The following is a 12,618-nucleotide window of genomic DNA, read 5'->3' as shown; positions in this document are numbered from 1 at the left end:
AATTTGCTGTGGGGCCCAGCAACATCTAGTTATGACACTGATGTTGCACAAAGTTTCTTGCAATTTACACACTGCCCTGATATTTGTAAACAAACCATTTTCTCTATTCCTTCAAAACTTATTTTATTTGTTGTGGAACTAAACCTTCCATGAATAAAGAGGTGCAAAGTGCTGTGAAATAACGAACATGCCTCAAACTTGTTTCTGAACATAAGGAAAATATAATTGTTAATGGATTGTAACAAATAAGTTGTTCTGTTCTCTACCTAGAAAGGATTGCCAGCTTTATTTACAATGGATTGTAGCCTTATAGATATGTAGCATTTCTTTTTCCTTAATAAAAAAGCATTTTTTAAGGGGCATATTTATTAAGCCTCAAATTTTTCTGGTCAAGTTTTAAAGGGGAAAAAAACTTGAATCTTTCAAGATTTATTATGCTCCATAGCTGCTAAAATATCAGAATCTGAAAATACTCCAGCTAAAATCTGTCAATATCATGTAAAAGTAAATGGCAGATGGCAGAAGGTTTTAGGCTGTTTGACGATGGTTTTCGATTGAAAAAAGTGGAGGGTTTCTGGCGACACCTCGAAAAAGTTACACGACTAACACATACAATTTTCATTCGGATTTTATAGTAAATTAAGTAAAATCGTGGTTGGGAATGAGGTCGAATTTTTATTTTTAAAATAATAAGATAAATTTGAGTTGTAATAAATAACCCCCCTTTTTGCATCTTAATAAATAGGAATGATGAGCAAAACATACACCCAGAAAATCAAGACCGGGTCAGAGCTGTTCGCGAACAGTTACAAAACGAGCAAGTAAGTAATTTGCATTTTCACCAATTATAGACATGTCACGGCTAGGGTTGCCACCTTTTCAAGAAAATTTTACCAGCCAGTGGTGGGGGCGGGAGCTAAAGGGGGCGGCCGTGACGCAAAAAGTGGTGGGTCACGGCTGCAGAAGGGACGGGGCCACGTCCCACGATGGCAAGAAGACGAAGAATAGGTAAGTTCCACCAGAGGGCCAAGGGCTTTTTTTAAGGGTATTACAGAACACCGGCTGAGTGGCAACACTAATCACGGCCCTCCCCTAAGAACGTTTTGTCTAGTAATTTTCAGAGGGTCAGAGCTTATCACTGCTGTGTTTCCTAAATAGAGAGTTTCTTTTTTTCATTCTTTAATCTGCAAATGAGACAGAGAACAACCTAAGTAAAAGTGCATTTCTAACTTTACAGTGGCAGATGAACTGCATACTCATTCCTGTGGATAATTTATAACAAAACCTTTGCCAGATGGAATATGCCTTAGTGACTTTCACAAGGCAAAGTGTTGACTCTCAAGAAAGGGGCTACAACCCCAGCAGTACATCCGCCTAAGCTTCCATTAGAGCAGTGTTATTTAGAAATGTTACTTCAAGATCCCATTTGAGGTGTGAGCCCCTCTTAGCACAGCAGCGGGCAGTACATATGGTTTCCTGAGAGGTAAAAATGTTGCCTGTTATTAACAGGAAAGAAAGATAAAAATTTAGGAAGGCCAATATCTTTTTCCAGAAAAAGCAATGTGCCTGACAGTTGCATGCATGACTTGTATTGTTAACTACTATAGTGTGTTGCAGAAATGCTCATTATATAATGTACAAGAGTCACAGGCTCTCCTATAACAAAAAAATCCCTTTTTGTTATAACATGTTTAATTTCCTAATGTGTCTGCAGGAAACTCCTGCTCCACCTCGCCCTCAGTTCTACTCTGATATGACATGTCCAGTGTGTTTACAACAAGCTACATTTCCAGTAGAAACAAACTGTGGACATCTTTTCTGTGGTAATTATATTCAATTAAAATGCCTTTTGGTTCATTGTGCATCTATACATTGTTTTAAACTCATGGATTTGTTTTTTTAGAGAGGTCTTTAGGCCTAAAAGTGTAGATTATGATTTTCTGAACTGCAGAACTTGCCCTTATTATTAACAGTGGAAGGTTGTAAGTTCTAATGAGCAGGTTTATTTTTACCTCCTTGTCTGGGAAATACTTGTATGTTCTCAGTATGTTTAAAGTAAACAGCCTTGTGTAGCACAATGGAATATGTTGGTTTTTTATAAATGTGTGTTAATAGTATGTGAAATCAGTTATGGAAAACCAAAGTGGAAGACTGTGGACTGGTACTGTGTGCTGTAGAGCTGAATACTTTTCCATAATGTATATATTATAATGTATATTATTATATTATTGAATATAATACCTTAATGATTCAATGTATCCATATGTTAATATGTTTATTAGATCTTAAACTAGCAATAAAGAAACATTTTCATTAATGTAGCCAAACGTTGTAGCACTTGTTTTCAGATTGTGACAAATATAATCCATTTATAGGGTAACTCCACCTAAAAACCTTTTTTGCACAGTAAAAAGAAAATATATTTTCCAGTGCTTATTAATTTAAAAGAATCAGTTACTTTAAATGGGTTGTTCATCTTTAAATTAACTTTTAGTGCGATGTAGAGAGAGATATTCTGAGACAATTTGCAGTCGGTTTTCATGTTTTATTATTTGTGGTTTTTGAGTTATTTAGCTTTTCATTCAGCAGCTCTCCAGTTTGCTATTTCAGCAATCTGGTTGCTAGAGTCCAGATTACCCTAGCAACCATGCACTGATTTAAATAAGAGACTGGAATACAAATAGGAGAGGCCTGAGTAGAAAGATAAGTAATAAAAAGTACCATTAACAATTCATTTGTAGCCTTACAGATCATTTCTTTTTTAGTTGGGGTCAGTGACCCCCATTTGAAAGCTGGAAACAGTTAAAAGAAAAAGGCAAATCATTAAAAAACTATAAAAAAAATAATAAATATCAATTGAAAAGTTGATTAGAATTGGACATTCTATAACATACTAAAAGTTAACTCAAAGGTGAACCACCACTTTAATGTTCTCTGTAATGATAATTGTAGTGGAAAGCAGTGTTGGGTTTCCCCTTTCTGTTCTCTGGCTGACTTTTGAAACAGTGTAGCAGAAGTCAGTGCTGCTGTAGTGCTGTTAGTCAGCTGGCTTCTACTTTATTGTTTTAGCTGTCACAACCAACATTGCAGTGAATAGCTGTTAATCAGCTGGCTTCTGCTATATTGTTTTAGGCATTAGAACCAATGTTGCAGAGAATATCATCTGACAAGGTCAGGTCAATTACACTGACAACTGTAATGACTGATTATGCAAAAAAACTATTAGTTTGTGGAGATCCTCTTATAGAAAAAATAGTGGGTTACTAAAGAATCTGTTGTTTTTTTTAAACAGGCTCATGTATTATTGCCTACTGGAGGTATGGTACGTGGCTTGGAGCAATCAACTGTCCTATTTGTCGTCAAACGGTCAGCAAAGCAGTTTTACAGATATTCATATACTTTCTATTCTTTGTTGTTTCTTTTGTTTATTATAACCATAGTCAAAACTGTAAAGCAATAACAGTACAAGGTATCTTGGTACACAGCATCACTTCTTTTTTTATGTCCTGCCCAGGGCAATCCCTTAGGTGGCCCACCACCTACTAAACCTCCGTCACTATAAGGATTACCGCTTACACAATGCCATCTAGTGTCTAAATTGATATAGCCGAGTTGAACCATAAAACAGACTTGGTTTTCATATGACAAATTTAGCTTACAGAGAAAGTTCATTTAGAAATCTTGCTAAATGGATAATGTGTATTTTTTATAAATTATTCTTTTATTTTTGTTGCTATTGTTATGATCATTATTATTCATGATTATTATATTACATTCTATAATCAATTTATTATTATTATCCATAATAAAAGTTTGGTATAGGAGCGAATAACAAAACCAATCTTTTCCCCAATATGTTAATTAAATTGGTAGTTCACCTTTGAATTAGCCATTAAATGTAAGATAACGTTTCCATACTGTTTCTTGTCAGAGCAACCAGTTAAATCTTAGCCCAAAAAAATGACATTGTGTGGCAAAATTACCTTGGGTAATGGTAGAATATCTAATTAGTTTTACCGTGGCATGCACTGGTTTAAATAACATTTTTCTTAACATTTAGTTTAATATAAGGACTCCTACATTCAAGAAAAACCTTATTCTAAAATTCTAGTTTTAACTTGCCATTATTTGTGTTTATTTATATATGTTTCTGTAAGTATATATTATTAGTGTGCGTGTGTGACCGGCATGTAGATAAGTGAAATATATGATTTAATTTTTATTTGTGTGTTTGTGGTATTCTGTACAGTCAGCAAAAAGGTAATGCTTGTTTTCCCATGCTTAGGTGACATTATTATTTCCATTGTTTGGAGCAACAGACCAGGAAGATGCTCAAAATATACTTCAGGAAGCCACTGGTTACAATCGAAGGTTTTCAGGACAACCTCGCTCTGTGAGTACAGGACTGTTTTCATTGCTGTGATCTAAAACATTTGCCACAAACGAAAACACAGTGTTATGTGTATAACAGAGAGCTTGACAGATATTTGGTGTTGAGCCATTTTTTAAACAAAAGGAGAAGAAGAGAACTGCATTCTTGGGCCATGTGCTGCATGGTATCTGTTTATTACTTTGTTATAATGCCTAGGAGTCCATGACCAAAAGGAGTGCATTTTTTTTCAGTGTTTTAATGTAAAGGACACTGAAATTTTTGCGTGGTATCCTGTGATTAATATACCTAGCTCTGACAGATATGATAGTAATGCCTTGTTAGGTGGACCATTGTATACTTTGCCACAGATAAAACTAGTGTGGAGCCTTTATGGGGATAGATTATATAGAGTAAATAATATACCCCTATTGAAAAATATAAGGAAATTATATGTTTCTGTAGCATTCAGAGTCACTCAGAGGTGACCCTAAAACACACAAATATGCAAGCACTTTAAGCTAATTGCTTCAGTTATTCTACTTTACACTTCTTGATTTATTATGATTACATGAAGGGAAAAAAGGAATTTTAATGACTTTGAACTTTGTTATTCTAGCTCATGGACAGAATTATGGATTTGCCCACCTTGCTGCGCCATGCCTTCCGTGAAATGTTCTCAGTTGGTGGCCTGTTTTGGATGTTCCGGATTAGAATTGTCCTGTGTCTGCTTGGAGCCTTGCTCTACCTGGTTTCACCCTTGGACATTATTCCTGAGGCTCTTTTTGGTATTCTTGGATTTCTGGATGATTTATTTGTATTATTTTTATTACTAATATACATCTCGATTATGTATCGAGAAGTGGTGACACAGAGGTTGTATAGGTAAAATACTATTTAGTTTTATACTTTGGAGCCTTTAAAATACTATGCAGAAACATCCTGCTTAAAGATGCAGAGGCATAACTGGAATCTGAGCAACGGTTGCAATCATAGCACTGCAAAATTTTGCTTCATTTTTCTTGCATAAAAAGTATTGCTACGCTATAAATACAGTAAAAGATTATGTTTACATAAGTGTGCACAGCACATATTTTATATTTTCTGCTTTCTCTCGCAGCACTGAAGATGTATTATATATACAGGACTGGAAAGAATGTTTCAAGTGATCTTTCATGATTTTTTTTTTCATACCTACACAGTATCTAGAAATGCCTGGAAACCAACTGCTGTCGGAAGCTTAAATGGTGATCACCTGTCATCACTGATTTAGGCCTGAAAATGCTGAAGTGTGCATTATCAGTCAGAAATACTATTTTACATAGTTACAACCACCAGGCAGATTTAAATAAATTATACTTTTGTTGCCTTGGAGTGGAATGTATAAAGATCTACTCCACGGTGAATGGAATTTAAAACCCATGTGGATATTTACTCTTAGCTGCCACTGTTTTAAGATAGCCCCAGCTTTGTTTTTTATGACACTATTGTGTCATATTCCCCTTTTAAAAGGTGCAAGCAACTGTAGGCCCTCCAAAATGTTGACAATCCCAGCAGACCCTTGTAGTTTGTGGCAGTTGACTGCATGACTGCCTTACAAGAATCCGTGTCACCTAGGAATGGACAACAAAAATGCAAGCTTATTGTTACCCATAACACTTAAGGGCACATTTACTTAGCTCAAGTGAAGGATTAGAATAAAAAATACTTTGAATTTCGAAGTATTTTTTTGGCTACTTCGACCTACGACTTCGAATCGAACGATTCAAACTAAAAATCATTCGACTATTCGACCATTCGATAGTCGAAGTACTGTTTCTTTAAAAAAAACTTTGACCACCTACTTCGCCACCTAAAACCTACCGAGCATCAATGTTAGCCTATGGGGAAGGTCCCCATAGGCTTTCTAGACAATTTCTGATCGAAGGAAAATTGTTCGATCGGATTAAAATCCTTCGAATCCTTCGATCGAATGAATATCGTTAAATCCTTCGACTTCGATATTCGAAGTCGAAGGATTTAACTTCGTGGGTCGAATACCCTCGATATTCAACCATTAGTAAATGTGCCCCTTAATATGTGCAGAATTTTTAATTAATATACTAGAATTTTTCTTTAATGCTCTAATACAGCATATCTGAATTTAATTTTCACAGTCATTTTCCTTTAAAACTTTTCTGCTGGGATATAGTAAACCTGCACAAGACGTGAGCCATAAACTTCATTAAAGTAAGCTCCTGATTGGCCCTTTTTCGAGCCTACTAAAATGTACAAAGAATAGTGTGACCTCTATTATATAGCAGTATATAAGTATATTAGAAGTCACTGAGGAGTCTTGTGACATTACTAACATGGTATTACCACTAAGCATTTTTAAGCACCGATCATAACTGAAGACATCACAAAATTTGCTGTTTGAATGTTGTATGCCTGACCTGCTTTCTCTTCCATCTCATAAAGGCAATCACTTTGTTACCAGTTTTTTTTATGCATGCCAGAGAGCATTCTTCTACATTCAGGGTTCCACAGCAAATTTCTTGTGTTTAGGGTAATAGCAGAATTTGTTTTTGGCTGGATGTCTAAGTAGATGATAACAAAGGTGTAAGAATATTACTTATTCTGTCTAAGTAGTTGAAGAGAACAAGACATATATTTTTTTATGAATTTGGCTAGTTTAATTACAATACTTACAGTATAATTGGGGTATCTAGAAGTAGCTGGGTCTGTTACACACTATAGAAATCAGTCACACTTCTTTCTGAAAATGTAGCCTTGTGTGTTTGGGGTGTTGCATCAGGCATATATATATATTATAAATTTAAAACTCAGAAATTAAATTTACATATATGCATTTTATATCAATCCGTATGTAGGTATTGAAAGATTTCCGGAGGTTTATATAAAGAGACTGCAGTACCTGTGAAAGGCTTAAATAGTCTGGTAACTGCATATAACAGGATACTATTTACTGTAACGCTTTGCCCATGATAAGCAATTGGTTCCGTAGATATACTAAGGAAACACCATAACAAAACATAAAATGCCCCAAAAACCTTTAAGGACCATAGCAAAGCAGAGCAGATTTTTCATGGGCAGCTAATCTCCCCATGTTCCATCACCGCAAAGAAGAAGAAAGTCTAAATTACAAGAGGATGTTAAATGTTAGCACCCCCCAGTGATGCAATCACTTACCTGCACAGGCCCCAGGGTACTTTTCAGCAAGCCCAATGGAATGATCGTCATTTTCTGCTTCTTTTTTCTTCACTGCTCACGGGCACAAGCATGTGCAGTCAAATGAAAAGGCCAGCTTTTTTTTTTTTTTCCGGCTTTTCACAGAATAGAAAGGCAAATTTTTTTTAAAAAAAAGTTAATGCCAATTTAAAGCATAGATCCAAGTATAACATACTAAAAGTTATGTAAATGTATGGGTGGAATTCCCCTTTTAAGATTTTGTTTTTCTAAGTGGAATTGCAGTGGAATGGTATAAGATGATACATGAAAATAGCTATTTTTACTTAGTTGGGTCAGCATGTCTTTGACGTATCCACCATATACTATGAAGGGGAATGTTGAAGCTTACGTTTTAATTATGTACCTGAATTCAAGTCAAAGTAGTAAAGAAAGATTTGCATTAGGATGGTTATTCTTATTTCATTAACGTACTGTACTTCATTAAAGGGACATCATCTTAATGCTAATGCTGTGGAATAATTCTGAAGATTTCTAGACTTCTAGAAGCACAATAGCAGAACCTGCAAAAATGTAACCTATTATTGGCCGCCATTTTTATTTGTTTAATCCTGTTTTTATATGTTTAGTCAATTTAAAATTTCTACATTTGGAAACATTATATATGTCGATTTCCAGCCATACGTTATCAAGTACCATCAAGTTAATAATTATACGCATTTCAGTATTACACTGATCTTTTGAAATAAGATTTGATAGGGACATAAACTATAGTTCAGAATTCAAATATGATCATATTGTTGGATTTTTTTTCTCCAGCCCCATGTTACTGTCACTGCAGTACTAAGCCACATGTTGCTGTCCACTTGTTCATTTAAAAGAATTCAGAAGTCTTTCTGCATCTATTCTAAACCCACTGGCCTGTGATTTTAACACTTGGCAACTCACATAGGGCACCCTCCCCAGTCCAGGTCCAGTCCGGCTTCCAGTGTGCAAGCTACTGCTCAGTGATGACTGTCAAACTGCCTAAAACTGGATAGGAAATTAACAAAGATGGCGGCCACAAACCCCTCTGTGTAACCCAGCATTTAGAAAAAAGGTACCATGGACCCTGGGGGTTTAAAAGTGCCAACAATGTGTTTGGGGAGGGGAGTTAGTTCCTTAACTTAATAGTTTTCACTTCAACAAACATAAGGGTGCATTTCTGCCTGAGACAGCGATTACATAATGACCTCATTTTTTCCTTGAATACATGACTTTCTGGGGCACATTTACTAAGGTTCGAATTTTGAAGTTAAAAAACTTCTAAATTCGACTATCGAATTTGATACTTCGATAGTCTACGTATTTTTGCAATCGAAAACGGCCGATCAAAGTAAAAATTGTGTGCTCGATCGATTAAATCGTTCGATTTGAACGATTCTAACAATTTTTTAAAAAAATACTTTGACTTCTAAAAACTGGCTATAGGTTCTAGGAGGTCCCCCATAGGCTAACATAGCAATTCGGCAGGTTTAAGATGGCAAAGTGCCGAAAAGAGACAGTACTTCGATTTTCGAATGGTCGAATATTCAAATTTTTTCAATTCAAAATGAATTTTGGCCTATTCGATGGTCGAAGTACCCAAAAATTACTTCGAAATTTGAAGTTTTTGAATTCGAAAATTCACTTTGAACTCATTTCGACCGTTAGTAAATGGGCCCCTTAGTGTGGCAGGAAGAGAGTTCCATATGGGTGCATAGGAGCTGCTGAAACATGGGAGAAAATACTGTTTTAGTAGCACAAGCACACTTAAGAGGCCACTGGATCTGCTTAGTTCTGTGAGTGTTGTAGAAAAGGAATTTGTACCATCATTAATAAAAATCATTAAAGATTCAAGTACAAATCTAGAAGATCACTAATCGTATTTGCTTTTAGTTTTTTTTTAGCCCTTTAAAGAAATGGTGGAACAATGAGGAGACAATGTGGTTAATGTATCACACTAAAACCAAAATAGAACTGGTGCTGTAACATTTATAGTTCTATGTTGTTTAAGCATCTAAAGTATTCTTTATACTGTGACTATTAAAACTGGACAGTTGCACATCTGACTACTGGTTCTATTATTTTTTTTAATCAAAACAAATACTTGGTTATAAAGTCTTTTTTTTGCATAGTTCTGTTTCTTGCATTACTTATTTGTATTTGTTTAGACAATTCATACAATTTAAGTGGTAAAATGGGTATTCAGAGCAATGTAGATAAACTCAGGTTGCCCCAATTGCTAGTTACAGTACAGGAGATTGCCTCAAATAAGTGTACATCTGGATCCTGCATCAAGGTTTAACCCTGAAAATATTCAGAAAACGAAATCATAGAAAGTTAGGGTGTAAAAAAGTAACTCATCAACCTTTGTATCTATAAAAAAAACCTGCTAGTCGATCCAAAGGAAGGGGAAAAAAAGCATTATGAATCCTCTCCGATTTGCCTCAGAGGAGGAATAATTCTTTCCTAACTCCACGAGATGGAAATCGGATCAGTCCCTGGATCAACTTGTACTATGAGCTATCTTACATAACCAAAATCATTGACATCCATAAATTATTTCTTTTTTCTGACTCATGCTGGTTATTTGGATAATAACATACAGACCATACATTGTATTTGATGTTGGCTAATCTATTGCAAATCCAATTTGATTGATAAAATAAAATCTCTTATAAGTTTCTAAAAAAAAAGATTCAAAGCCTTCTGGATACTAGATTCCATGCCTGTACTGTAACAAAGTTAAACAAATTGCCACTTGAAACATATCCATCATTACATAACTTGACAGTCAGTATCTAATGCAATAAAAAAGGCCTCATTTCCAATATTCATATTGCAAAATCTCAAATAATGTTTTTGGAAACCATTTTTGGAATATGGTATAGTAACCCATAGCAACCAATTAGCAGTTAGCATTTAATGGATCTGGTTAGTTGCAGTGGGTTACTAGACATGGGTTAACATAACGTTTAATTATATAATTTGGTTGGAAAGACCCATGACCAACCCTGACCCGCAACCTGACCCACACCTGCTACTGCGCTATACCAACAGCCGCAATGGGTTTACTCCCAACATGACCCGAGTACTCGTGAGACCGGAAGTGACTACAAAGGCAGATAAACCAGGTAAAGGGAAAAACTGCTAGAACACTGTGGGTCAAAGGGCTAAAGCTGGCCATAGACGCAAAGATCTCATCCTCGATTCGTATGATTTTCGGAACATGTGTGGAGAGTCCCGACATTTTTCGTCCTGCAGAGATCGGTCGTTTGGTCGATTGGACAGGTTAGAACATTTCTGTCGGCTGCCGATAATATCTCTGCGTGTATTGCCGATCGTACGATTTTCAGTGGGAGACTGTCACTAGCTTTGTCTATCGTACGATTGCTGTCAGGGGCAGAACATTGGCTGATCTGTTCTTTAACTACTTTATTTGGTTCTTTAACTACTTTATTTGGTCGGAATGGTAAGACTTTGATCTGATTGTTTAGTGGCAGGTCGGGAGATGGTAAAGTCCGATCGTACATTGATTCGTAAGATCGGATCTTTGCGTCTGTGGCCAGCTTAAGACCCACAGCTGAACTGAATACCCGGACAGGCTGCCCAGGGGCCGCACACCCAGTTGGTGAATTGGGTGCTTTGCAGGTATTACAAGGTACCATGGGTGCCTAACCTGCTGCAGGTCTCTATCCTGAAAAACTTGAAAAAGGGCCTGTGACGCCCGAAACATGTCGTGTGGATAAGCAATAAATTGCACATTAGCAGTCATCCTGCATCTTGTCCTTCTGTCCTCCTATTTGAATTTACACTGCTGCAGGTCTCTATCCTGATAATTTTATAGAGATCTATAGTGTTCGGGGGTATAGTTTTCCAACAAATTGCTGAACAAGCTTATATAAACAGTGAAACAGCAAGAGAATGTGTGCACCTTATAATTCTCTTTCAAAGTAACATTTCGGCTATGACTGAAATTAAGCGAGAATATTGTTGAGATGTCTATGGCTTTATTACCCCACATTACACAGCAGCACCTCCTGCGGAATTAGACAAGTGCAGGATGAATAATCTCTATAAAGTGCTGCATAGGTGTTGGTGCTTTATAAATAACATAATTGAGGGAATTTTTTTCCTCCGTCTTTCTTTTAATTCGGCATATGACACTTTCCCTTTAAAGTCTGTTTGAATTACACAATGGTGTGTTTGTGTGCTGTACAATGAAATGGAATGTCGAGCTTCTTCTGGAATTTGCAGGGAGTAGACATGACTTTATAATAAAGATAGCTGAGAACACTTGGCAAGCACTTGGTCGACTTCTTAAAATCAAGATAAACAGAAGTAAACTGCTAACCATAAATTAATTTATATTTTATCCCCAATAATAGTAATCTGAAGTATTCTATTTTTACAAATTCACAGAAAACTACTACACATTACTACAATCCAGTCATATTTGTTCGTGTACTTTACTTTTTTTCTCTCCCATCTCAGAAGTTGAAAACACACTGCTAACCACTCCGTGGTGTGGGGCAAAATCTCTTAATAGATCTGGAGGAAAATTCAGTGTTCTTGATTTTTGTAAGATCACCTTACTTTTGACATTTGCATAGATTATTGCCCTCTTTCTCAACAGGAGTTTTCTTTCATCAAAGATGTGTTTCTCTGACGTCTACAGGGGACACAGGAGACTGATGGGGTAAAGCACCATCCTTCAGGAGGCAGGACACTTGATTGACAGGTCAAAAGAGGGCGTGCCAGGACTCCGGCTTTACCCCTAATGCCTTCCTCTTTTACCTCAGTTTTTCAAGTGTCCTGTCCACAGGAGGATGGACCCATCGGTCTCTAGGGAGACCCAACTAAGAGACCCAACTCCGGTCGGCGAGTAGTGCTGACACCTGGGGTTAGGCTTGGGACAAGGTTTCCATGTACCAAGAAAAGTTAACCCCCTTCGCGGGAATTACCGAGTTCCCGGGCCAGAAGCTCTATATCAAAGGAGTAGCCTCCCAGATCAAAACCTGCCCCCCCCCCCGAGGGGG

The 12,618-nt window shown here is 36.6% G+C and overlaps 1 protein-coding gene across 6 annotated transcripts in view; it reads left to right on the top strand.

Moving 5' to 3' along the window:
- The window catches only part of rnf170.L (ring finger protein 170 L homeolog), a 13,841-nt gene extending 8,400 nt beyond the window's left edge, over positions 1–5,441 (top strand). For all 6 annotated transcript variants that reach the window (XM_018248953.2, XM_018248946.2, XM_018248918.2 and 3 more), the window contains 5 exon segments: positions 746–821; positions 1,715–1,823; positions 3,293–3,366; positions 4,286–4,393; positions 4,989–5,441. In XM_018248953.2, the coding sequence (XP_018104442.1) occupies positions 746–821; positions 1,715–1,823; positions 3,293–3,366; positions 4,286–4,393; positions 4,989–5,258 (637 nt within the window). In that variant the 3' untranslated portion in view covers positions 5,259–5,441.
- Positions 5,442–12,618: the final 7,177 nt, after the last annotated feature.

The sequence above is a fragment of the Xenopus laevis genome, chromosome 1L, assembly GCF_017654675.1.
Source record: "Xenopus laevis strain J_2021 chromosome 1L, Xenopus_laevis_v10.1, whole genome shotgun sequence".
In the NCBI taxonomy this organism is placed as follows: Eukaryota; Metazoa; Chordata; class Amphibia; order Anura; family Pipidae; genus Xenopus; species Xenopus laevis.
The sequence above is the reverse complement of the archived record's forward strand: the minus strand, read 5'-3'. Positions and strand labels throughout refer to the sequence as shown.